Source organism: Pavona decussata, unplaced genomic scaffold (assembly GCF_977016875.1).
Source record: "Pavona decussata unplaced genomic scaffold, jaPavDecu1.1 SCAFFOLD_130, whole genome shotgun sequence".
Lineage (NCBI taxonomy): Eukaryota > Metazoa > Cnidaria > Anthozoa > Scleractinia > Agariciidae > Pavona > Pavona decussata.
In genome coordinates this window covers 3,330,001-3,356,682 of record NW_028145544.1, presented here as the reverse complement: position 1 = coordinate 3,356,682, position 26,682 = coordinate 3,330,001, and the positions used below count along the sequence as shown (strand labels likewise).

Here is a 26,682-nt window from a genome sequence, read left to right as displayed (position 1 = left end):
CCCAAGCAAAAATCAATCGTGACTTGCTCGAACGCGTTCTCCCGCGCTTTACGACGGTTACGTATATGTGCTTTTAGCTCTGATTGGTTCATTTTCGCTGTTTACGTCTGCTGTGATTGGCTACAGTAATTACTTTGCTTTTCGTTTAAAAACCACTCTAAAAGCTGGGTATCCCCAAAAGACCTAACTTGACCAGAGGTTTCCCAATTGATCACGATTTGAAGCCTAAAACTAGCGAACGAAGTTCAGACAAGGCTTACAAAGACAACCGAAGTCTCCCGAGCATTCATCAGCTTAATTCAATTAAGTACGGAATCGCCCGAGGTCTTCACGGTAATTAAGTCCTCGAGGTTTTTGAAAGAGTACCGTAGTTCAATCACATACTAGCTCCCCGAAAGTCACCATGGTGTTTTGAACATTCAAAGACTTTATATTGTTTCCACCGGAAGACTTCTGAAGATTCCCTAAGAGACGAAAACATTATCACAAATCTCAAAAATTTGTTTGTCAAGATTTTTTTTAGACACGCAAATCAGAGTTTATTTTTTATAATTTTGAAGTCTGGCATTACTTGGAACTGAAAAGAGATGAAAAGATAAACAATGAATACGCTTACCTTTCTGATAAATTGCAGTAGTTCCTTTCCGAGGTTAATCAAGACAGACACGAACACAATGTAATGGAGAATCACAACAGTCTAGAGGCAAGGATGGAAAACACAACGCATATATCTGAGCTGATTTTCAAAAAGGTGGCTACAGAAATTGAGCACATTTTGAGACTTTCTAAGCTGAAGGAATATGCTAGTCATTAACAATACTCCAGTTACGGTTCATCACAAGAAAGTAAGGTCAGGAAATACTATGCAAGAGAAAAGAGGGGCTTTTCTTTGGAATTATACGTGACATTGACATCCGAGTGAAATGAAACATGACCTGTGATCCGACTAAACAAGTGTGACATGGCAATTATTAACGGCGCCAACGCATCGTTAATCTCACCCAAAACCCGGTCTTTTAGCGCTCAAGTCTAGCTTTCTACAACAGAATCGGCTTAATCGGAGCAAGACAGCGTTTTAAATTGATTTTTCGTCTTCAGTCTAGATCCATGACACAATCCGAATCACGCCAAGCAAACATCTGGAAATTATTTATGACATTGAGACCGGAAATCCGACCCAAAATCGCACTTCTTGACTAATCGATCACTAGCCTAACAACGCTACAGTTATAAAGGCGAAAAATAATAGAATAGCTTTTCAAACTCACGCTTCTTGAAGAGAAAATCCTTGCCCATTCTTGCTAGTGTTTTCCATATCAGCTTAAGTCCCGGATGTAGAAATCAACATTTGAAAAGGGAAGGGTTAGCGCCCTTTTCCACCACAAAAATATACTAAGTCTTTGGCTGAGTAAACAATTCGCGAAAATTTCACGTTGCCCGAAAAGAACTCATCCCTAAGACCTACTTTTTAAAGCCAAAGACTGTCACCTCCTCAAGCAAAGCCCACAATATACAAGCCTTTAATAGTCCAAGCCCGAGTAACTGAAAATTACTCGTTTTGCTTAAAAGAGGACTATTGGTAGCAAGCATATTAGTACGAGGCAGAAACTGCACTGGTAAGACTTCTCCCCTCACTAGACTTAATGATGTCCTCAGGAAAACTTTGCTTCAGGAAGCCAAACGAAACGCTAGGTCTAATGACTTAGTTCTGATCTCAGAGCGCGCGCCGAATTCAAAGCCAAATCGTTGCGCGGTTAGAAGACGTTTGAGAGAGAGTGGGGCTAGGTTAGCAAATCAGGGAGGGAGAAGGGGGGGGGGGGGGTAGTAGAAAAATATTTTGGTTTTATAAATATTTGCTAATGACCATTGTAATCTATTAAGTTACTGATGTGAAATTCAATAAGAAACGCTAAAAAAAAAAAAATAAATAAATAAATAAATATCTTAAGAAAAGGTAGCAAAAACGTCAATTTCTGTAGCCACCTTCTGGAAAATCAGCTCAGATATAAGTATTAGACAAGGCCCTTTTTGCGTTTGAACATATACTGCTGCTGCTACTACTACTACTACTACTACTACTACTACTACTACTACTACTACTACTACTACTACTACCACCACCACCACCACCACCACCACCACTACTACTACGACTACTACTACTACCACCACCACCACTACTACTACTACTACTACTACTACTACTACTACTACTACTACTACTACTACTACTTCTTCTGTATGCTGATGATTTAATCATTCTGTCGAGATCCAAAACAGGATTGCAAAACTGTTTAAATACGCTATCTTCTTACTGCAAATCATGGATGCTAAAAATCAATCCTAAGAAGACGAAAGTAATGATCTTTCAGAAACGCTCAAAGAAATCCGTTGACATTAATTTTAAAATAGACACCGAACCTGTTGAAATTGTTCAGGAATACACTTATTTAGGAACTCGTTTAACCCCAACAGGAAATTTCACTCTTACGTTAGATCACTTAAAAGAAAAGGCCATGCACGCCTTCTCTAACATCCAAAAACACACACTCCTCAGTAAACTAAATCCCAACACAGCATCTCAGATCTTCGACACGATGATATTCTCGATCTTAAGCTATAACAGTGAGGTTTGGGGTATGTACACGAAGCAGGAGTTCAAAACATGGGATAATTCCCCATTAGAAAAAGTACATTTAAAGTTTTGCAAACGCTATTTGGAGGTAAACAACAAAGCCTCAAAGGCCCAAAGGGCTGAGTTAGGTCGATATCCATTACTTATTGCAATAAACCAAAAAATTATGAAATACTTTGTTTACCTAAACAATAAGGAGAATGACTCTATCGTTAAGCAATCTTTTCTGATGTCAAAACATTTACACTCCATTAATAATTCCGGTTTTTACTCCAATTTTATGGGCATGTTAGAAAAATACTATTCATCTGATCTAAATCCTGAAAATTTTAGCAATGAGACAATAAGGCAAATTGAAACTAATATGAAAAACAAGTATCTACGTTTCTGGCAACACAACCTTGAACACTCAAAAAAGTTAGAGTTCTATAAGGTTTTCAAGAATGAATACTCTTCGTTTAATTATTTAACTCATGTAACTTCCGAAATATTCGATCAACTTGAGCAAGATATACTGTGTTTTTCTTCAGCGGGATCAGTGATTCTACTAGGCGACTTTAACTCAAGAACTGGAAAATACTCCGATACAGTTTCCCAAGATGGAAACAATATAATCACCAATGATCAGTCAGAATCAGCTTTCCACCCAGCAGAAAGAAATAGTTTCGACAATGTTCTAAATACTCACGGGAAAAAACTGCTTGAGATATGGAAAACTTTTGATTTAAGGATAGTTAATGGAAGGGTCAATGGAGATACCTTAGGTAGACCTACCTTTCATGGAACAAACGGGACAAGTGTTATTGACTATTTCATTTGCGATCACCATACATTTCTAGACGTTGCCAACTTTGTTGTTGAAAAACCATCCCCCATATCAGACCACAGTGCTATCTTAGCGTGGTTAAATCTTAACACCAATCTACCAGCAGGGGAAATTCAAAGAGCAAATTCTAGCAATCGGTTGATGAGATTACCGCGCCAGTTTTACTGGGAAAACGACTCTTTCTTAAAATTCAAAAACACGTTGCGCACGGAATCAATTCAAATTCTTATCAGAAACTACTTAGAACGAGACGATGGTGATGTTAACACCTCGTTAACTGATTCAGTAAACATTTTAACTGCGACTTCAAAACTTTGCCTCAAGATTAGAATAAAAAAGCCTCGTAAACGCATAAAGAAAGCTTCAAACAAGAAATGGTTTGATAGCGAATGCCGATTAAAAAGACATGAAGTACGAAAACTCTCAAATCAAAAGCATCGCGATCCTCTCAACTCCGAAATGCGCGAAAAATTTCACTAAACGTTGAACGAGTACAAAAATCTCCTCGATTTAAAAAAGAAAAATTTTCAGAAAGAAAAAACAAAAGAACTCGATGAAATATCATCAAATCCTGACAAATCATTGTTCTGGAGTTGTCTTAAATCGATAGATGATACAATCCCCAACAAAAATCCTCCTTCAATACCAGAAGACAAATGGTTAGAACACTTTCAATATTTACACTCCGACGAGCCAAAACCATCTACACATCAAGAAAAACTTTATAATGAGCTACAACAATTAGAAAAAGAAAAAGACCAACTTAACTCCTTAGACCAAGTAATAACTCAACAGGAAATACGTCAAGCTGTGAAAAAATTAAAGAATAAGAAATCGCCCTTTTCCGACAGAATAAGGAACGAAATGATCAAAGCGAGCCTTGAAACACTAATGCCTCTTTACATCAAACTTTTCAATCATATCCTAAAATCTGGAAAGATGCCAGATGTATGGTGCCAAGGCCTGATAACCCCCATTTACAAATCTGGTGACAAGAATGATCCGACAAACTACAGGGGCATCTGTGTATCAAGTTGCCTCGGAAAACTGTTCTGCTCAATCTTAAATCAACGTCTACACTCTTATTTAAAAGAAAACAAAATATTACATAACTCACAAATTGGCTTTCTGCCTGAAAACCGCACTGCAGACCATGTTTTTACTCTTCGAGCCCTGCTAGATAAATACGTTCACTATCACAAAGAAAGGGTCTATGCCTGTTTCGTAGATTTCCGCAAGGCTTTTGACTCCGTCTGGCACGTTGGTTTATTTTATAAGCTACTCGGTGCTGGCATTGGAGGACAATTTTACAATCTAATTAAAACTCTTTATTGTAATTCTTCCTGTTCTATAAGAATTGGAGACAACAAAACACGATCTTTCTCGTACTCCAGGGGTGTCCGTCAAGGGTGTATTCTAAGTCCTCTGTTATTCAACTTTTATATTAACAATCTGCCATATTCATTTCAAAACGCGCTTTCTGATCCATTTGTCCTCCCAAATGGAACGAAAATAAACTCACTTCTGTATGCTGATGATTTAATCATTCTGTCGAGATCCAAAACAGGATTGCAAAACTGTTTAAATACGCTATCTTCTTACTGCAAATCATGGATGCTAAAAATCAATCCTAAGAAGACGAAAGTAATGATCTTTCAGAAACGCTCAAAGAAATCCGTTGACATTAATTTTAAAATAGACACCGAACCTGTTGAAATTGTTCAGGAATACACTTATTTAGGAACTCGTTTAACCCCAACAGGAATTTTCACTCTTACGTTAGATCACTTAAAAGAAAAGGCCATGCACGCCTTCTCTAACATCCAAAAACACACACTCCTCAGTAAACTAAATCCCAACACAGCATCTCAGATCTTCGACACGATGATATTCTCGATCTTAAGCTATAACAGTGAGGTTTGGGGTATGTACACGAAGCAGGAGTTCAAAACATGGGATAATTCCCCATTAGAAAAAGTACATTTAAAGTTTTGCAAACGCTATTTGGAGGTAAACAACAAAGCCTCTAACCTAGCATGTAGGGCTGAGTTAGGGCGATATCCATTACTTATTGCAATAAACCAAAAAATTATGAAATACTTTGTTTACCTAAACAATAAGGAGAATGACTCTATCGTTAAGCAATCTTTTCTGATGTCAAAACATTTACACTCCATTAATAATTCCGGTTTTTACTCCAATTTTATGGGCATGTTAGAAAAATACTATTCATCTGATCTAAATCCTGAAAATTTTAGCAATGAGACAATAAGGCAAATTGAAACTAATATGAAAAACAAGTATCTACGTTTCTGGCAACACAACCTTGAACACTCAAAAAAGTTAGAGTTCTATAAGATTTTCAAGAATGAATACTCTTCGTCTAATTATTTAACTCATTTAAGAAATTTTCCTGATAGACGAAACCTAGTTAAGTTTAAATTAAGTAACCACAAACTCAGAATTGAAGCTGGTAGATATCAGAAAGATCATCTTCCTAGAGAGTTAAGATTATGTCAGTTGTGTCAATCAAATCAGGTGGAAAATGAAACTCATTTCTTGTTTCAATGTAGTTGCTACTCTTTACAGAGGCAGACATTCTATGAAGACATAAGTAAAATGATACCTGATATTCAAACGAAATCGACATCAGACATTGTGAAACTACTGATGAACTCTAAAGACTATAATGTAAACAAACTGGTTATGAAGTTTATTTCTTCATGTATGATTATACGTGACAGGCTATTATTGGATATTGATGATGTAACTTAGAATTAATTATATATTGTTATGATACTTTACACTGTTTTTGTTAGTAATTAGATTATATAAGCTTTTGCAATACTGTAAATCTTGTGGTCATGCAAATAAAGCAATTACTACCACTACTACTACTACTACTGTTGCTGCTGCTACTGCTACTGCTACTGCTACTGCTACTGCTACTGCTACTGCTACTGCTACTGCTACTGCTACTGCTACTTCTACTGCTACTGCTACTGCTACTGCTACTGCTACTACTACTACTACTACTACTACTACTACTACTACTACTACTACTACTACTACAACTACTACTACTACTACTACTACTACTACTACTACTACTACTACTACTACTACTACTACTGTTGCTGCTGCTACTGCTACTGCTACTGCTACTACTACAACTACTACTACTACTACTACTACTACTACTACTACTACTACTACTACTACTACTACTACTGTTGCTGCTACTACTGCTAATGCTACTGCTACTGCTATTGCTACTGCTACTGCTACTGCTACTGCTCCTGCTCCTGCTACTGCTACTGCTACTGCTACTGCTACTGCTGCTACTACTGCTCCTGCTCCTGCTCCTGCTACTGCTACTGCTACTGCTACTGCTCCTGCTACTGCTACTGCTACTGCTACTGCTACTGCTACTGCTACTGCTACTGCTACTGCTACTGCTACTGCTACTGCTACTGCTACTGCTACTACTACTACTACTACTACTACTACTACTACTACTACTACTACTACTGCTGCTGCTGCTGCTGCTGCTGCTGCTACTACTACTACTACTACTACTACTACTACTACTACTACTACCACTACTACTGCTACTACTACTACCGCTACTACTACTACTACTACTACTACTACTACTACTACTACTACTACTACTACTACTACTACTACTACTACTACTACTGCTGCTGCTGCTGCTGCTGCTGCTGCTACTACTACTACTACTACTACTGTTGCTGCTACTACGGCTACTGCTACTGCTACTGCTCCTGCTACTGCTACTGCTACTGCTACTGCTACTGCTCCTGCTCCTGCTACTGCTACTGCTACTGCCACTGCTACTACTACTACTACTACTACTACTACTACTACTACTACTACTACTACTACTACTACTACTACTAGTACTACTACTACTACTACTACTACTACTACTACTACTACTACTACTACTACTACTACTACTACTACTACTACTACTACTACTACTACTACTACTACTACTACTACTACCACTTCTACTACTACTACTACTACTACTACTACTACTACTACCGCCACTACTGCCACTGCCATTACCCCCCCTCACTACAGCAATACTTTGAGTCTAAGTAAAATATTTTTGTGTCACCTTGTCGTCAGTGTTGCATGTTTTGTTTTCGTCGTGCCATTCCTACAGAGATGAATTGTACAAGTCAGTTTAATCATGATGGGAAAAAAGATGACAATTACAGAAGAGGTGCTAGGTCAAAAAGAAGAAAAAAAAGAGAGGAATGTTCTAGGCCAAAACCAAAGTACACAAATGACCAGCATAAACTTGCAAGCCATGCGCAAGAAAGTCGTGTAATTGATGCAAAGCGCGGGAAACTCGTGCAACCGGTGCCAAGTGCGGGAAACTCGTGCAATCGGTGCCAAGCGCGGGAAACTTGTGCAACCGGTGCCAAGTGCAGGAAACTCGTACAATCGCTGCTAAGCGCGGGAAACTCGTACATCCGGTGCCAAGTGTAGGAAAACATGCAACCAACGCAGTGACAGCGCGGGAAAACATGGAATCACTATGCCAAGTGACAGTAGGTTATTAAATCAAACACTCATTGTCCTACCACTTACTGATTCAAGAGTAGGAATTTGTAATGTACTGTTGCAGAAGTGATAGTCGCTGCACAGCTCACAAATGTTGATCTTGAGGTAGACTGCCAGAGCGGTGTAAGGCAGCAGAAATGCCAGATACAGTGACAGATTAAAGATAAATGTTATCCAACCAAACTTCTTCCTGTTGAAAAAAAACGAACAATGGAGTGTTCATGGAGAAATCCACCGTATCCGAACCAAACTTAACCAAACGCTCACCACTTGATATCCATGAGAACGTTACAAACAGGATGCGTCAAACAATTTTCCCTGCGTCGTTCCGCCATGGTCTTTAGAGGAAAAAAGAATGCAACGTTATCAGTGTTTATAAGAACTTTACAAGAAATGTAATCTTCCCGAATATTCACAGGTTTGTCAAAGTGTATATGCAGGAATAACAAACATTTCTGTCATCATGACAAAGAAAGCAAAATAATGCATTTTATGCCCAAGTATGAAATATGGCTGAGATGGAGTCATGCATGACAGTTCATGCATGTTACATACTGTATCTTTCTTAAAAGTTTTACGGATAATTTTCCGTTAGCTGCGTGGCACTTGTACTTATAAAAAGGGAAAGATAAAATATAGTTCTCGAATACGAGTGTTCAGTGCCATTATGTAGAAATAAGTCCAGACGTTTCGGGCTTAGCCGTTCATCAGTGGAAAAGTCAAAGATTTACGTTAAAAAGCTGGCATCACCTTTGAACAAAAAAAAAATAACATGACTGCTTTTTATGTTTTGATAATCCCCAAAATACAAAAAATACAGAATACAGAGAAAAATATATGAAAATAAAAGAACTGTCAGGAGTGGGATTCGAACCCACGCCTACAAGAGTAGACTGCGACCTGAACGCAGCGCCTTAGACCGCTCGGCCATCCTGACAAGTTACGTCACAAGTGTCTCACCTTCAGGGCATCAAGAGAGTGCTCAAACTGACTTGATGAACTCTGCTTTCCTTGTATCAGACTTAAATCGTACGTTATCTGTCAAAATTTACCAAAATCACAACGATATAAATTTTGGCGAGGATTATAGTGCCAATTACTCAAAACCCTTAGGCTTTGTGAGATCGAAATATACTAAATAATAATAATAATAATAATAATAATAATAATAAAACTTATATAGCGCCGATATCAATAAGACTATTTTAGTGTTATTATAGTGCCAATTACTCAAAACCCTTAGGCTTTGTGAGATCGAAATATACTAAATAATAATAATAATAATAATAATAATAATAATAAAACTTATATAGCGCCGATATCAATAAGACTATTTTCATCAGCGCTTGATGCTCCATTTGAGACCTGACAGTATAAACGATGTTTCCCTTAATTTTCTAAATTAGAATTGAAATGAAAAGACCTAAACCGTATTTTATACCAGAGGGAAAGATATATACGCATTCTGGGCCAAATTGGCTGAAAGCCATTCTGCTTGGGACCGAATTACTTCCTAAGTTTACTAGAGAGCTTTCCTTTTGAGATATGTTGATTTAAAGGGAAATAGGTAAAACTCGATTCATTAATTAATTGAGGACCTTGATATTTTTAGATGACTTATCAGCTTACCTTGAAATCGTTGCTGCTTGGATGGCCATCTTGTTCAACACACTGGTCAAGAAAACGCTGGAAAACAAAAGCATTCATTTCAACCTGCTTCAGTACTGGCTCAAAATCAAAACTTTCTTCTCTGAAATTGTTTTCCTGGACTGAAGGCTTTAGCGTAAAAAAAAAACACTAATAGCCAAGTGGATCCACTCTATACCCTCTGGCGATTTGAAAAGTACTGATTTTGTCTAGTGCGAAAATAACTGAAACACATGAACTGATGCAACCGTGACGACATCGTAAGTGATACATCACACGGTTTTCGACGCCATTTTGACGAGTAGGCAAACAGTCTTGAAATAACAGGGTTTTATGGAAATTCGATGTCAAATAATTTTCATAAAACATCGCTTCTGAAAAATTCATGAATTGGAAATTTTTGGCACTAGGAAAAAGATTTTAAGAAAACAAAAATTGGAGGGATGTAGCTGTGTCTTCTTTCAGTTTTTATTAAATACCTGTGCAACGTCCGGCATTTTTTCCACCAGTGTCTGTATCTGAGAGAATCCTCCGCCAACTGCAGCAGCTAGCACTTCCTTCCACCTGTCAGTTGACAATAAAGAGCTTAAGCAACGACGACTGCAACGGCAACGAAAACGTCACCTGAAAATATAACTTTATTTCATTTGTGCTACTTCGCGATTATTTTAACTCGCTCAACTTTTACAAAAATGGCGAACTATCCAGGAACCAAATTGGTAGGAGTGGCGTACAAGTTAAGAAAGAAAATGAAAAATTCACTGTCGTCCGTTGACGTTCTCCACAAAACCTTAAATGTGGTCATTTCACGTTGTTGTTTTGCAGAGGACGGCAAAGAAATGTACCAAAATGTAAAACGGACGTGCAGAGTGATTGTTTTTGCTTATTAAACCTATTGTTTTGCGGCGTTGTCGTTGCCGTTGCCGTCGTCGTTGCTTAAGCTCCCTAATCACCGTTATTTATTACGAATGCACGCTTCTGAATGACACATTGATATTGACATAGACATTTATTTGCCTTTTTTCCAATATATTTACAATTTATCCATAGTTTAATGTATGGCAAGGTGACCTCTAGAAACCACCAGGCTTATAGTTGAGGCCACCTCGTACAATCCTCATCAGCTATTTGACGCAACAGAGTGTTTCTGTCGTAGGACTATACGCTTGTAGTTCGTTCCCGGAAATCTGATGTACGTTCTAAAACAAATATTTTTCAGAAATTGATCTGGAAAAAAATTTGATGTGGTCGGCCATGGCAACCAATTTTTGACAGGCAGTTTTTTCAGAAAATAGAAAATCCCTTTTAAAATGGAGGAAAAATCACTTTTTTTCCCGTAATTGTTACGTTTTTAGCTCATAATAGTCTTCCTGTATTGGTTTTGCAGATTACTTTACGTTCAATTTCGGCGCTTTCCTGACGTTATTGGGAAAATCCAGGAATCCAAGATGAGGGATTATGAACTTATTACCACGTGATATGATGTCATCACTTCACATTGCGGACCTCAAAGGAGACACCTTTAAACGTGCTATCTATCCTCCAAGTCTCACTGTCATAGCTTTTAAAGTTGCAAAGTCATAGCATCAGCCCCTTCCTCCCGCCGGCCTCGGAAGACAAAAATAAAAAGCCCAGTCTAGAAAGGCCGGTTAATGCACATAAAGGCTATAGTGATCACCTATTCGTCAAGTTTGCCTACCTGCTGTGTTCGATTATTGCCATGGCAACCTCATGTTTTTCATTGGCGATAGCGAGGTCAAGAACATTCTGGTTATACTTGTTCAACAAGATTTCTTGTTCTTTCACGGAAAGCAGATAGGACACGAGAGACGCGTGGCCAGTGGTGGAGGCCAGATTCAGAGCCGTGTTCTGGGTACAAGATGAAATAAAATATGAAGATACAATTTAGAGACAATGCTTTAAATCGAAACAATCACTTAGCCCAGTATTACTACATAGGACAAATTGACAAAGATAAGTAAGTTCCGTTACCTGATGTTTATCAACCGCATTCAAACATTCAGGGTGTGCCTCCAGTATGTACTCCACACAGCGTTCAGAGCCGTTTACAGCAGCCATGTGGAGTGGAGTGCGGTCATGATGATCCCTGGAAAATAATAAATATTACAAGCAGTAGTAAATATTTCCCTCATTTGCCGTTTTACAGTTCGAATGGAGACTAGGGACGAGTTTTTATATTTTCATTTAATCAGAAATTGGAGTCCATCACAAGAAGGATCACATTAAAATTAGTCAGTTTACCAAGTTTGAGGTTATGTCGTTAGAATGCAACCATATTGAAGGCTTTCAAAACTCGGAAAATTAGAGACTTTGGTCGATTTTTGACAGGTCACAGCCTGGTTACTTCGCAATGAAAGATAACCAAACTTGCTAAACTTACTAATTTTTACTTAAAACCGTTTATCTTCGACTAACCTTTCAATAGTAGCTCCTTTCCTCAGCAGCAGTTGAACAATCTCCGCATGTCCCTCGTGGCAAGCATAGTGCAGAGGTGTCTTCCCTTTGTGGTTTTGCAAATTTACGATTCGCACATTCCGTTTTTTGAGCAGTCTTTGTGCAATCTCTAGCCAGCCATACCTAAAGAAAAAAAAAAGAAAATTTCACAAGTGAAGCTTTCAATGCAAAGCAATTACGTACAATATAGAACAGTGAAGAAAAGAGCCCATCCCCACGAAAGACCTGATATTTCCCTATAAAGGACTATTTTTGGCCAGGTAATTCTTGTTAAGGTACCATATAGTCACCCACATAACCCTAACCCTAACCCTCTGCTCGCAGGGTAAATAACTGGGGAGGAGAGTAGGAGACCTCAAGTGAACCATCGATACTCTGTTTTCCTTGAACAACCTTAGTTCTTTTGGTATTTTGTGTGTTAACCTGTATAGTTGTTAGTGCGCATGTCTTACCTTGCAGCGATATGAAGAGGTGTATCTAGTGAGTCTGATGTGACTTGAACTGCTGCCTTGTTCTTGTTGATGAACAGCGCGATGTGCTGTGGAAAAATAAGACGTTATTACATTCATTTATTGCGATATTCCGAATGATAAGTTGTTGAACATTGTTGTTGTTGTTGTTGTTGTTGAGCAACAGTAAAGAGTTTCACGGACTACTAACACTGGATATAAGCAATCTATCAGGGTCCCAAAGGGGTTTATGGCTCCAGGGCTCCGGCCTTAAAAATGCAGGGCTCCAGGGCTCCAAGGCGAAATTTTCAGGGCTCTAGGGCTCCACATCATCTGCTTTAGGGCTCCGGGCTCCACTCTGGTCTACAATCTTGATACGTAAAAATTATATTTTTAACGCTAAATCAAATACGCAAATAAAAAAGTCAGCGATTTCGATCAATTTTTTAAACCCAAGCAGCCAGTTATATTATCTCCTATTAATTAAGAGTGGATTAAATATTAAACTTTTTTAAATGGGGCTGACAGACCTGCATAACTCCCGCTGTGTGCCCGTTGTGTTGATAAAAGCCTTTATAGTTGTGCTTTAACAAGCATGTCTTTAAGCGACTTCCCTCTTCTATAAGAGATCAAGGAAGGTTCCTTGTATATCTCTCTTAGTAGCGGCTGGTTTTTTATTAAATGCCATTTGTCCCAGTAAGAATATTTTTAAAACATGGCAGTGATGGTTGAAATTGTGTCACGAAGGGTAAATGATTTTCTTGTGCGCTTTCTGTTTTTGTGTAAGAGCGTTCTTTCCTTCTGCGAAGTTAACTTCGGAAGGGGGTTTTGTCCACCAGGTTACTAGGATAACCTCTCGATGCCAGACGTGTTTTAAAGTTTTTAATGTTTTCCTCAAACACTATTTTAGAAGATTTTGTCCTCAGAAGCCTAAGGGCTTCTCTTTTAATGAAGCCTTTTCTGACACCTGCTGGGTGGCAACTGTTGTAGTTTGTGTACTGAAATGTTTCAGTAGGTTTGTAATGTGTGCGCACGTCGAGAATCTATTCTTTCTCAAATCTTTCTCCCTTATAGACTGTTGTATTCAAGAATGTTGTTTCTAATTGTGAGACTTCAGCGGTAAACTTTATGGTAGGGTGGTACGAATTTGCTTGCTCTATGAAACGTTTTATTCTTTGTTTGTATCCCACAAGCAAAATACATCGCCATGAAATGAACCTTTTCCACGTTAGTGGTCTGTTAACGCTCAGCCTTAAGATCTACTTTTCTATAGATGCCAAAAAGATGTTGGTAAAAAAGCTACTGCCATTTAAGTACCCATGGCAGTTCCGTGTGTTTGGAGATAGTCTTTCCCGTTAAATTGGAAGGAGTTCTCCTTCAGTATAAGACTGAGCATTTCTCTGAGGAAATTTGTAGCTATAGGAGGGTTATTAGCATGAACGTCCTCGTATGCGTTGCATACTATAGTTGTTCATTCCTCCTGAGGGATATTCGTGTTAAGGCTAGTGATATCCATTTAGACTAGAAAAGCGTTTCTAGGCACCCTAGTGCTTTCAATAAACCTTATGAAATGTGTCGTATCTTCAAGATACGAGTCCTGTATTTGTTAAGGCGCACAAACAAACACAAAAAGGCAGTAAGCAAGAATCAATGCAATCTGGGAACTTGAATGATCAAACTTGAAAACGCTGGGCTCCGGGCTCCGCGCAAAATGTCTTTGGGCTCCGGGCTCCACAGCCAAAAAAGGATCAGGGCTCCAGTCAGTAAAATGATAGGGCTCCGGGCTCCACAGCAGAAATTTCAGGGCTCCAGGGCTCCGCGGACCCCCCCTTTGGGACCCTGATCTATCTAGCACTTTGTCTTTTAAAATAGCGAAGATGTAGTTTCGTCAAGTCGGGAATCACGGTTATAGGCGTTTGTGAGAAGATGCACCCGTACCTTTACGTTTTTCCTGTCTTCTTGTAAACGAGCATATTGCAAAAAATTTCTGAATTTACGGAGCTACATCTTCGCTATTTTTAAAGACAATACTCTCAAACTCGGGGTGTTTACTAAATTTTAAGGTGAATACTCTGTCTTTCGAAAAGTGTCAATGGTTTTTCGTTAATTACCTACAGAATTTATTCCAGGGATAAAGTTATTCCTGGAATAAGGCACATTTATCCCTAGAATAGAGTTATTACACCTTTCAGGAACCGGTCCCTGGCCTACATCAAAATTATAAATCACCATTGTAAAAGTCCATTGCTTGATATCAGGAATCAGTTGTCAATCAATTCTTCCAATCAAAAACTTCGTTATATGTAATCTCAAAACCCATTCGGCGCTGCAATCGCTGCACGCCTCATTGGCTAAGAAATCGCGCTGGACTTCAATTGAATGAGTTGTTTACCTGCAAGTAACCTTCACGAGCCGCATAATGTACAGGTGTGTACCCAGTCATATCTTTGTCGATGACTAAGGCCTTCGACGCAGGGCTCTGAAAGTGAGAAGAAAGAGCCAAGTTATAACAGATACTACGCATGATCGATGCCTCATATTTCGTTCTCAAACTAATTTCATGAAGAGAAAACAAAGGATATCACTGCCGTGAAAGAGGTTTGGAAATGTGATCAGTAGTTATCATAAAATTTGGTGAAATTTGGGATCAAAGAATTTTTGTAGTTCCGTAAAAAGTTTACCCTAAAGCTAAGGAAGCTAAACTTTACGTGCATAAACTGTGTAATCATTTAGTGATTACAACCTTCATCAAAGCCTCCATTGTGGACGAATTGCCAATTGCCACATGCAAAGCTGATCGCAGTTCTACATCCTTAAGTGTGACATCGGCTCCTTGGTCCATGAGAAGCTGAACAGTAGCTGTACCACCCTCAGAGGCTGCTAAGAACAGTGGAGTGCGGCCTTGATTGTCACGAGGATCCACCGGGGCGCCCTAAAAACAAATAGTTAAGTCAAAAATACTTCCAGAACGTATGATCGTATTGCGAGAAGTGATGGGCTAGTGGATAGGAATATTAGACATCAATTGAGGCACTTTGCTAAAAATCAATATGACTTGTTCATACGCGTTCAGTCCGGATCTTATAAACACGTTTAATTGTATTTACTTTGAGCTCTAATTGTGTTTCTTGAGTCTGCTGTGATTTGATAGAAAACTTACTAAATTGGAAGTTGTTTTATAACAAAATCGCATTGCTTTAGTTGGAATAAAATAGAAGATTGGAACTCTTGACAACTGTACCTAACTCAAACGTCTTGAATGTAGTTTCTAAGTTATATACCTGGTCCAACAAAAAGTTGACTATAGTCACGTGATTGTTAAGTGCCGCTCGGTGCAGTGGGACCATTCCCTGATCATCTAGGATCCCAGCTTTACATATTTCACTGTCTTCAGCAGTCAGTAATTGAACAATCTCAAGTGAGCCTTGTGAACAGGCCAGGTGGAGCGCTGTACTGTTGTCTGATTCCTAGAAAACAGTGAATAGCTATTATACACTTGTCAATTTTAAGTTTTGAGGGAGCAAGAATCTCCAGCATGATGTAAGGCCTTGTAAATTCAAACCTCCTTCATGAACTGAAGATAAACAACAAACCCCTTGAAGTATCCGGAAGGCCAAGTTTTCTATAAGTCAACTTACTATAGTGGACGTTTGTAATCCAGAAGTTTTTGTCCCTCCACAGAAAAATGTACTCAGAAACGTGAAAGATCGAGATATGTATAATATTAGGGATTCGTATAGACAGACAACTCAATGTATATTTTAATAGGTGATGGTTTGACTTGATTTCAATCAATCAATCGATCAATTAATTAATCAAAGTCATGCATTGTTACCTTCTGTCGACGCACATTTGATCCCAGCTTCAAACACAGCTCTACAATCTGAGGAAAGATGACCTCTCCGTCAAGGCTAATTACTGTTCGTTTTCTGTTTTGTTAACGAGTTTGTTTCTTTCTCCTTGTTTAATTACTTAAATTTGGTTGTTTTTTTTTTTGTTTTTTTTTTAGGCCTGGTTTTTGGTATTTGTTGTTGTTTCTGCAATTGTTAATTTATCAATGTATGTTTTTTGGCTATGCTTACTTGCTTTTTACGTTTTCTTGTTCAGTTTTTTCTTATCTGTCTGTTTTTTAAATGATGTTGGTTTCGCGCCTTACCGGCAGAATTCCACTATCTACTGCAAGATGAAGTAAAGTGCTTCCTTCATTATCAGCATCGTAAATGAGGCTTTCTGCATCCAGTTGTTTTTCCTCGACTGCGATAAAAACCAAAGTGTTAATCACTAGCAGATCCAGCTGAATTCCTAGAAACGAGGAGGGGGTGGGAAGTGTCATACCACGGGCTGGTGCTACGGGCGGCAAAGGGCATATTTATTGAATGTTTTGTTTATCAACAATAAATTGGCCACCGTTTAATAGATTGGAGTGCCGATTTGAATATTTCCGCTATATTCAAAATAGGTATTCAGTTCTCTAGGCCATGGCTATTCGCAAGACTATTTCTGCTACTGAAATATCGACCATATCAATAAATTTGCTTATATTCTGCCAGAGTTCTAGCCTTGAAACCGTCTGGCACGTGTAGCTCTAGCAACTGAAAAGCGACATTTATTTATGTCCTATGTGGTTCCAAAAAAATAATAATAATAATAATAATAAAAAAAGTTGTTTGATGCTGTTTTATTCCTTATTTAGAGCTAAGACCTGAACAGGCGCATAACTCCTTTAGCCGATCAGAAATGGGTTCCTAACTGTCACTACCAAAAGTTTTGTTTTCAAGTACACGGATTAGTCGTTTACACGATAAAATGACCTTAGGCAGATACCTACCAATTCCAGCAAAGTACTCAGCTACTGACTGTGCTCCTTTGGATACCGCCATACCAAAAGGCGTCATATTATCTTCAGCTGTTTGCGTTATGTCACCATCATGCTCCACCTAAGCAAAAGAAAACGCCTTGTGAGGTTTCCGTCTGTCTGTCTGTCTGTCCGCATATGTGTCTGTCTCATGGGTCTGTCAGGCTGTATTCTTTCTGTCTGTCTTTCTCTCTGTCTGTCTCATGGGTCTGTCGACCTGTGTTGTTTGTCTGTCTTTCCATCTGACTGTTGTCTTACTGTCTATGGGTCTATCTGTTTGTCTGTGCGTACGTCTATTTACTAATCTTTGTGGCCTCTATGTCTGCACGAATGAATTCTTGTCCACGTGTGAATCATCCTTCTCTAACTACGACCCCAGGACCCTCTTTCACCACGCAACCATGGCCAAACGGCCCCACCACCACCATGTCCCAGCTAGACGTATAGGCTCATCAGATAGTTTCGCCGGCAGAATACAGGCCCTGTTCAGTTACAGATAGATGAATGATGTTATTTCCTTACCAGACGCTTACAAATGTCGACGTTGTCAATCTCAGCAGCAATGTGAAGAGGCGTGTATGAACCAAGGCCTCTGGCGTTAACTTTGGTTTTACTGTCATGCAACAGAAGCTGAAAATAGTGCAGAAAATGTATAAACTGTGGTCTTAGGCTTAAGGAAGCATAACAATTCAGTTAAGGTTATTTTCATAAATCTATACCTAGATATAAAATTAACGGAGATGCCCTAAAAGGTACTTGGCCTTAAATTCAATTTCACTCCTAAAAGCATGGGCCGTTTGACAGATGAATAGCAATGCATTTTTTTTATTTATTTTGGTAAAATAAAAGATTAATGATCGGGAAAAAATATCATTTATGATAGATTATGTTTCAGATGACTTTAGCCATCATTATTACGTGAAAAGTGGAATTTTAAAAATTGCATGGAAAAAGACTCGCAGTGTCACCTATTTTTAGCGTCAATTTGAATAGCGAAAAAACATATTTGTATTAATTGGAACATTAAAATAATGGTTCAATTTTGTGTCCTACTAGGGCATCAGTCATTTTTGTCTGCAGATGGCTAGGATGGAAATGGATTATTGGCCAATTTTTTCAGTTTCCTTCTGTAAATTTCGGAGAAATTGCTAAAAACTGATTAAAGTTTACTCTTAACCGGAGAAATCATTTCATAATTTCCTCCCGCTGCTCTAAGAGCGATTTCACGTTAAAGAAGGGGTTCTTTGTCAAATGTTTGAGCTGTTTTGGCCAACATGCAGCAAAATTCCATGGCAGTGTCCCTTTAAGGTCTGAACACTCTAATCGATAATAAACTTCCGATTATAACCCTGAAAGGTAAGAACTATAGGAAGATCCTCTGTTGTTTTAATACCGCCCCGGCCTCCAACTCCCCCCCTCCCCACCCCCTCCTCCCAATTTCCTCAATTATGGTTAGGCATTGGCTGGAAATCCTCGCATTTGTTGGCTGAGTTCCTAACTTACGAACATCAGGGAACATTGGGTTCCTTGACATTATTCTTGGGAAACAGCCCAACTAGTTCTTCATTCTTACCACCACAATAGTCTCGCTGTCGACCCTAACTGCAGCGTGCAAAGGGGTATCTCCACGCTCATCACGACGCTTCACATCAGCTCCTGACTTCAACAGCAATTTCACAATGTCGACATTTTTGCCAAGGATAGCATTGTGAAGGGGTGACTTGCCAAAGGAATCTGGAGTATTTACATCTGTGGAACAAAAGACGACTATCAATAAAGAAAGGTCACTCAATTTTCCAGCTAATACATTTAACTTTTTTCACCTGCTATGAAAAGAGCGGCTACTTTATCCTGCTTCCAAATCGTGAGAAGACGCTCGTATCAAGAGACCGCTTGAATAGTCTGGTCAGAACAGGTGCAACAGTAGTAATGCGGGGAGGGGGGGGGGGGGGGGGTGCGATATAGTCCCTAACCAATCTGATTGGTTAATCCCTGAAATACTGCAATCCGATTGGTTAGGAACGATATCGCCCCCCCTCCCCCCTTACTACTTATACACCTTTTCATTACAAACGTGCCTTAAATTCCGGGAATGTTTAACACATAGGAATAACACGGCCGCAACTACGAACGGGCTCTTTAAAGTGCAGACCGCACCCGAAATGAAAGTTTAATGCATGCATGTCATTTCAAAATGGCGAAAACCAAACACCGTTGATGTCAGTAGGAAATGGACCAATTCAAACGCGAAGTAAGGGGAATTAAACGCAGCAAAGCCCAGAAAAATCTGAAAGCCTGGTAAGAGAACTTGCTCTCAGATTTGTTAAAGAGCACGTACTCACCAACACCTTTTCCAAGCAATTTTTGAACTTCCTGTTCATGCCCAGACAACGCTGCGTGGTGTAACTTTTGCAACTTGCTAGCTTTGGGCGCTTTCTAAAAAAAATCATAAGAAACAGGAAACGTATTACAACTTTCACAAATGGCTAGCTGTGTATGATCGATAAGATTGGTTCAGTTACCTTTTCTTTCACTTCTAAGAGTACAAAAAATGTAAATGCCTAAGTAGCACAATAACTAGTGTAAGACACTCGCTTGACTCAGCAGAGAGACACCAGGAATCTTTGGGGTATAGCTCTTCTTCATTCTTAAAGGAACTGACTCTTTACTTCATCAATTCTACGATTATTCATTTCCATTCTACGTCTACTCTACAAGTAATCTAAGACTATTCTACTCAATTCTACATCTTTTCTACGAGTATCAATCAAATCACAAATTACTTTATAGTGTGCTGTAAACATGTTTACGACTGCAATTCAACCCAAATACACTAACAGGAAAGAACAACACAACTTTTCTAAGAAAATAGATTGAAAGGGAAACCAATCAGGCTGATAAAATCCTTAAGTTTTTTGCCTTGATTTCAACCTTCGAGGAGACCCAAGCCAAGGTTAAAGGAAGTAGGCAAACCTGTACACAGCACAGCTGTTAACTCTAATCTTTGAACAACAAGAAAATGTCAAATAATCTGGAAGATATCCATCAAAACTATCGAAAGGAAATAACAACTGTATTCTAAAATTAAAGTCGAAAACACACCTTTACATTAGCTTCACAACACTCGGTATAATTTAAAATTTACTATAAATTTAAGCACCATTATAAAAAATAACCCACTTGGCCGCTTCGGTCCTAACTTGTGAGATACGAAGACAAGTACTCTGTCGACTTATCCTTGGAAACACATTTCGGTTAAAAGTTAAGTAATTTTGTAATACTAACTGCATGTGCAACAGTACAGTAAAAACCCGCATATAAGAACCTAGTGATATAAAAACCGACAGGCTGAAATTTGGCATTTAAATACCCAAAAATATAAGAACCTGTTCAGCCTGGCAAAGAAAAATAGGTTCTTATACGAAAACAATCACTCCACCAATTTTGATGGTCAAAATTTTGGATTTTAGTTGTGTGAGAAACTTCTGACAAAAAGTTATTGTGTATATGTTTTCTTTGATTTACATTTGTTATGTACATAACTTACATAGCCCAAAATGTTTTTGTTCTGTATGTTATTGTTTAGGAAACAAGGCAAGCATTTTTGTTGTCGAAAATACAAGTGCTAAACCATTTTGTATTAGTAGTACAACATTTCTGTCAATGGTTACACTACGACAACCTCTGAAAAATAAGAACCTATTTGATTAGGTTCTTTTAACCTAATCAGCCTGAATTGTGAAAAACTACCCTAAAATATAAGAACCTGTTCAGCCTGACCTCAAAAATTCTAGGCTCTTATATGAGGGCTTTTACTGTATTAGTAATGCATTTCTTGACAAACTTAAAAATATGCTCGTTTCTACGACTTTCAAGTGCATTCCAATTCAAAATTTGCGTAGCACTGTCACTTGAGTCAAACATTGTGACTCTGGCCGATCAACGTTGTAGGCGTCCAAGACGATCGAAAGACGATCTGTATCGCATTTGTTACGGGAGAAAGTTCTTTTGTGTCCAGTCATTAACAATGTGATATTCCTCATTTGTAATTAAAACTTCTCGAACACGGCAGCATCTCTATGCGCGAAGAAAATGACTGCGTCATCAGACGATGTCAGACCCTGGGAACGAGTTTGGATGCTGCACTGTGAGACTAAACGCTACAACAGGGAAATCGTTAATAAACAACAAAGTGGACCCAAGCTTGAGCCCTCGGGAAAACCCGAGGACAGAGCACAGGGATCAGATAGAGAAGACTGATACCCCACTACTTGAGTTCTATTATTCAAGTAGTCCTTACAAACTTTGATGAATGAAATTTGCAAATGCCGCCAGTTTGTCTGAGCGCGCGCGATTTAGCGTGCATCGATCATTTCACAAATGTATCAAACTTTATGAAATAAAAATATTATTTTGTTTTATGGATCGATCAGTGTGGTATGCTAAAACAATTAGACGGTTCGGTTTCTATCGCCTCTGATTGTGCTTGCCGTCTAATTGTTAAATAGCTTTCAATCGGTGATGCGATTCCACGCCAAATTAACTATTGCGTGAAATCAGTCATTTTCGACAGGTGAAACTGAAGCAGTTTAAACTCGTCCATTTGAACTGAAATTCCCGTCAAAATATTCACTCGTATGTGATATACAGTTATCTAGCTCATCATGATCAGTGTACAGGTCCAAATTTGAGGTTATAAAGAACTGCGCGCTATCTGTAATAATTAGCAAACTTTCATATCCGCCACCGATCTTCTGTACGATCCAAAGTAATAATTTGACATGAGTGTCGCGAATTTGTCAAGACTATGAGAATCTCTACTCCAAGGCTCTTTCAGAATAAGACAAGTCCCAATAGCTTTGGATAGCCAACCTAGCCAGATAAACTGACAGAATTACCGATAAAGGGTTGGAAGCGGTATACGTCATTCTGATCAAATTATCTTTTTCTGTGAAGCGTGAAAGGTATGAGATTAATAATAAATTAAACTTCTCGTTAATTACTGCCCAAATAACTACAGAAAATCCGGCTGAGCTCTTTGTGCGATTTAAGCCTAAAAATAAAACTGAATTCTCCGGGAAATATATGAGAAATGTCCCTTAACATTTCGCATAGGGCCCAGTTGTTCGAAGCCCGACTAAGCTAGTCCTGGATTAACGTGAACTTTGATTAGAGTCTAATTACAAATCAATAAAGATTCTTCCAAAACATTTTTGTCCTTCTCAGTATTAACATAGACTTTTTTTTTACCTTTAGATCAGTTGACATTAGCCTTTAAACCCATTTTAAAAGAGCGAGATGAAAACCTCGATTGACCTTTAATCGTGTATGAGCGTTAATCGGTTTTCGAACAACCGGGCCCTGGCCTTTTCGACTTAAAAGTTGAATATATACTAGCGATGGATGGCCTATAACGCCTACTGCACTTATGGTATGATTCCCTTTAAATGACAAATATCAAGTTCTCTTAAAAGCTCAGCTAGAGTCCATTGATTACACATGCAAGTACATATGTTAACATCACCTCGCTCTTTCAAAAGACTTCATGACACTGTTTTCAATAAACTTTACTCAAAACGTTTGATAGTCGTTCAGCGCGGACTACAAAAAGTCATATCTTACCTCCTGACGTTTTAGGCGCGCGGGTTCGCCATTGCTTGTAGGGTCCCCGTCAAGATCATCTGAAGAGTCAGAATTCATAGATATTTGACTAAATCTTCTCATACTTGCCGATCGGTTTATCGATGGGCTTGGCGGAGGTTTAGCAGTTAAAGGGATGTCTCTCCCTCTCTTGAGATATTTGTCCAGTTTAGCCGACACGGTACCAGAGGAGGGAAGTAGGCTTGGCATGGTATGCCTCTTTTTAAAGGCAGCCATCTTCTGATAAACATTTCCTGGAGAGGCGGCCATTGCTGAAGTGTTGCTTCCTAGGACGCTATCTTAACTAGACCAGCAAAAGAAAGTTCTTGTCGAGACCTGTTCCAGGTTCATTATATAGTTACGCTCTTTTGACTACCGAGAATTTGTTTGCAGATCACTAGTCATTTGACAGATATTGTTACAACAAACAACACCGAATTGAATGGGAAAGTCTAAAGCCTAAAGTGTCTAAAGAGAGTCTGAGTCTGTTTACACCGCAATGATTAATTCTTATCTTATTGTAATAGACATTTTAGGTCAGCGTATTCACGGAAAGATCAAGGAAAAACATTTCAAAAATTTGAACGTCTGTTTTGATTTGAAGAGTGTGTGGTGAGTTCTAATATTCTGAGACAAAACAACCAGAGTCTACTTTTATTTTTAGATATCTTTGTCTTAATCAATCGGCTATAAACTGATCAAAGACTTAATTGAAGATAAGATCAGTCATTTTCACGTGACGTCTTCAAATTTTAACATCTAAAACAAAGGAGCCACCAAAGTGTTTGTCCTCTTAGTGCATAAGAGGTGATAAATTAATATCTGTTTACAACTTTTCAGCTCAATAGCATTCTTCGTTTCAAACCAGCGCATTTTGAATTGCAGAGTTATGCCAGTACATGACATAAAGTTGCGATCACTTTTGTCAACACAACGCAGGGTACGCATCAAGGCAAAATTTCTGCAAATCACGGCCTCGAACCAACATTGGGAAACAAATCGGTCCTTCTATCAGGCAATGGATTTCTGGCATGATATTGCTCATTACCTGAAAGACCTCAGTGCATTTATAGAATAGAATAGAAGCTTTATCAACGTGTCAATCAGCCTTATAGCCTGGAAAAATCCCATACTAACGTTTGCTCAAGAAGTAAAACATTATTTACCGTCAGAACAATACTCTAAGTACTTTGGATAGAAACGCTATAATTTTTTTTTTAATAAACTTTATTGACAAATCAACAAACCGTACAACATTACATAATCTTTTACAATACACTATTTACAGCTGCAAGCACAAAAAAAATAAAAATAACAAAAAAAAAAAAAAAAAGTAAAACATTATTCACCGTCAGAACAATACTCTAAGTACTTTGGATAGAAACGCTATCATTTAATTACAACATCATGAAGCATGACGCATCTATTTTTTTATTATAATTAACTCTAAACAGTAGGGGCTAACTCGAACACTTTACGGTTTCTTTGGCCTCTACGCTCCAATTAACAATTACCCTCTTTGCTATTCTTTCTAATCAAGTTGTATAAGTCAATAAAGGGCCTTATTTATACTATTATCAAATATATGTATATATTAACCTCGTGATTTTTAGCCACTGTTGAGAAGTTAAAGTATTAAGAAAAGTGTTCATGTAAGTGTTTGTTTTTTCAGTTCAGACAATCAGCAGTCGCCTAGATAACCAAAGAAAATTCAAGACGTTATTATAAACACTAATTTCCCATCCGCCATATTGGAGGACCACGGAGGTACACCAATATGGCGGCTCCATACTGGGCTCAATAAATTTGGACGGAACATTTCACCGACGAATGTCTGAAGTTTGGGATAACACGCAGTCCTAAAATTTGGAGAACTGTCCTCTTTATTTATCCCCTATAATATCACATTTTCTTGACTCTATCCACTGGATCGTTTTCGATATAATTTTTAATTGCACGAATGAGTGGAAACCATCTAAATGTTATGAATGTTAAATCATATAGCACAACAGACAAAGAACTGAAGTGGAAATTCACACGTAGAAGATCTAAAGAAGATTTCGTAAGGACACTTTAATAGTAATAAGGGGCTTATTCCATAGGTGGAAAATTTAAAGAGAATTCACTTTGTGTCGCGATTAATTAACTACTGTAACATCCATGAAAAAATAACTTGAATTAAACCCGGAAACTATACAGCGAATCACATAAACACTGACCCGAACTAGTCACATTGATTTCGGATATTTCTTTAGGGGAAAGCGGGGAGACTTTGCGTGGGTAACTCATGAGGAATGATGAGTTAAGTATTCCTTTGACTGAAGTAAAGATTATGTAACACCTTAAGCGTTGCTGACTCTCTGTCGGGACTGTCGGAAGGCTCTACCGGAAACATCGACCGACGACATTTTACCGACAGCTGGTCGATGATGTACTACCTTGATCGGACCCGCGATATCTTCGAACTGAAGCCAGTGAAGTCTGGAAACATGCGGCAATTTTTAAAGGTCTTAAAGGCTCTGAAATAGATAGAATTTACACATACCCGGCTTGGCACGTAATATATTCACCCGAAATCACTCAAGCAGAAGAAAATTTAGAAGACAAACATCAACCGTCAGCACCAAGAAACAAGCCAACAATTTAATGGAACCGAGGAAACTTAATTTTGCTATGCTGATTCTGTAATCTTATTGCAAAACTCGTTTAAGTCTACACTGACACTAAAATTTACAGGCAACCGGTCCATAAGAGATTTCAGGTTGATTTCGAGTCACACAATGGTGACATAGTATATGTCACGCTCATAAGCACGCGGTCGATCGGCAAATACAGCTAAAGAAAGCCGCTTGGTTTTGGTGACCCAATACTGTTTTTTACTCGTTTGTTCAACCACTTTGACCAAACCTGCCTTAGAAACCGAGCAAAACAAGTTAAAATATCAGAATTAGAACTAAGCTGACCATGGAAGCTTTGCTTTGGGATGAAATCACACGCAATATTTGCTCTTGTATCGACGAGTGCGGGGGATTAGCTCAAAAGGTACAGCCCTCGCTTAGCATGCGAGAGGTACCGGGATCGATACCCAGATTCTCCAGTGCTACCTTTATTACTTTTGTCTCCTTCTTTCTTTTTTTTTTTTTCCTGCTTCTGTTTTCAGAATTGTCGTTTGTTTATTAAAAACTGGATTTCTGGGAGGAAGAGTAAGCCTTTTACACACTCTACGAGAAATGATACTTTTGTTACCCTCCTGGGATTGTTGGCTAAAACTGGCGACTTTCAGCTAAAGCCGTATTTTCAAAGTGGATTCGTATCATGCATGTTTTGAAACTTCTCCAGATAGGCCAGTTCGAGGCCTATAAGGAAGATAATTCTTTTATCGAACTTTAATTTAAGAAATCCTCTTTTTTTTCTAGTCAAAACTGCGCCGACGTCACTGCAATATTGTCTTGATTTTCTTAGCAAGCATAAACTAAGAATTTTTACCCGTCTAAAAACAGATCTTTACTCCTTACATATTCGCCTCTTAGCTTTTGTTAATCCTAGTGTTAAA

The 26,682-nt window shown here is 38.5% G+C and overlaps 2 protein-coding genes and 1 non-coding gene across 4 annotated transcripts in view; all 3 read right to left on the bottom strand.

Moving 5' to 3' along the window:
* Positions 1-23,490, bottom strand: part of LOC146468718 (transient receptor potential cation channel subfamily A member 1-like) — a 31,475-nt gene extending 7,985 nt beyond the window's left edge. The window contains exons 1-21 of the mRNA XM_085124523.1: positions 23,112-23,490; positions 19,832-19,925; positions 19,063-19,238; positions 18,012-18,119; positions 17,463-17,571; positions 16,791-16,888; positions 16,470-16,517; positions 15,916-16,101; positions 15,378-15,566; positions 15,027-15,113; positions 12,638-12,723; positions 12,147-12,308; positions 11,703-11,817; positions 11,410-11,579; positions 10,190-10,274; positions 9,693-9,749; positions 9,024-9,101; positions 8,331-8,401; positions 8,091-8,253; positions 7,612-7,653; positions 617-697 (exon numbers count right to left, since the gene is read on the bottom strand). Coding sequence (XP_084980649.1) covers positions 617-697; positions 7,612-7,653; positions 8,091-8,253; positions 8,331-8,401; positions 9,024-9,101; positions 9,693-9,749; positions 10,190-10,274; positions 11,410-11,579; positions 11,703-11,817; positions 12,147-12,308; positions 12,638-12,723; positions 15,027-15,113; positions 15,378-15,566; positions 15,916-16,101; positions 16,470-16,517; positions 16,791-16,888; positions 17,463-17,571; positions 18,012-18,119; positions 19,063-19,238; positions 19,832-19,925; positions 23,112-23,399 — 2,493 coding nt within the window. The 5' untranslated portion in view covers positions 23,400-23,490. The remainder of the gene's footprint in view (positions 1-616; positions 698-7,611; positions 7,654-8,090; positions 8,254-8,330; positions 8,402-9,023; positions 9,102-9,692; positions 9,750-10,189; positions 10,275-11,409; positions 11,580-11,702; positions 11,818-12,146; positions 12,309-12,637; positions 12,724-15,026; positions 15,114-15,377; positions 15,567-15,915; positions 16,102-16,469; positions 16,518-16,790; positions 16,889-17,462; positions 17,572-18,011; positions 18,120-19,062; positions 19,239-19,831; positions 19,926-23,111) is intronic.
* Positions 1-26,682, bottom strand: part of LOC146468714 (uncharacterized) — a 183,096-nt gene that overhangs the window by 64,167 nt on the left and 92,247 nt on the right. The window lies entirely within an intron of this gene.
* On the bottom strand, positions 8,917-9,000 carry Trnal-cag (transfer RNA leucine (anticodon CAG)). Its single transcript has one exon. It is a non-coding gene; the product is annotated as a tRNA-Leu (tRNA).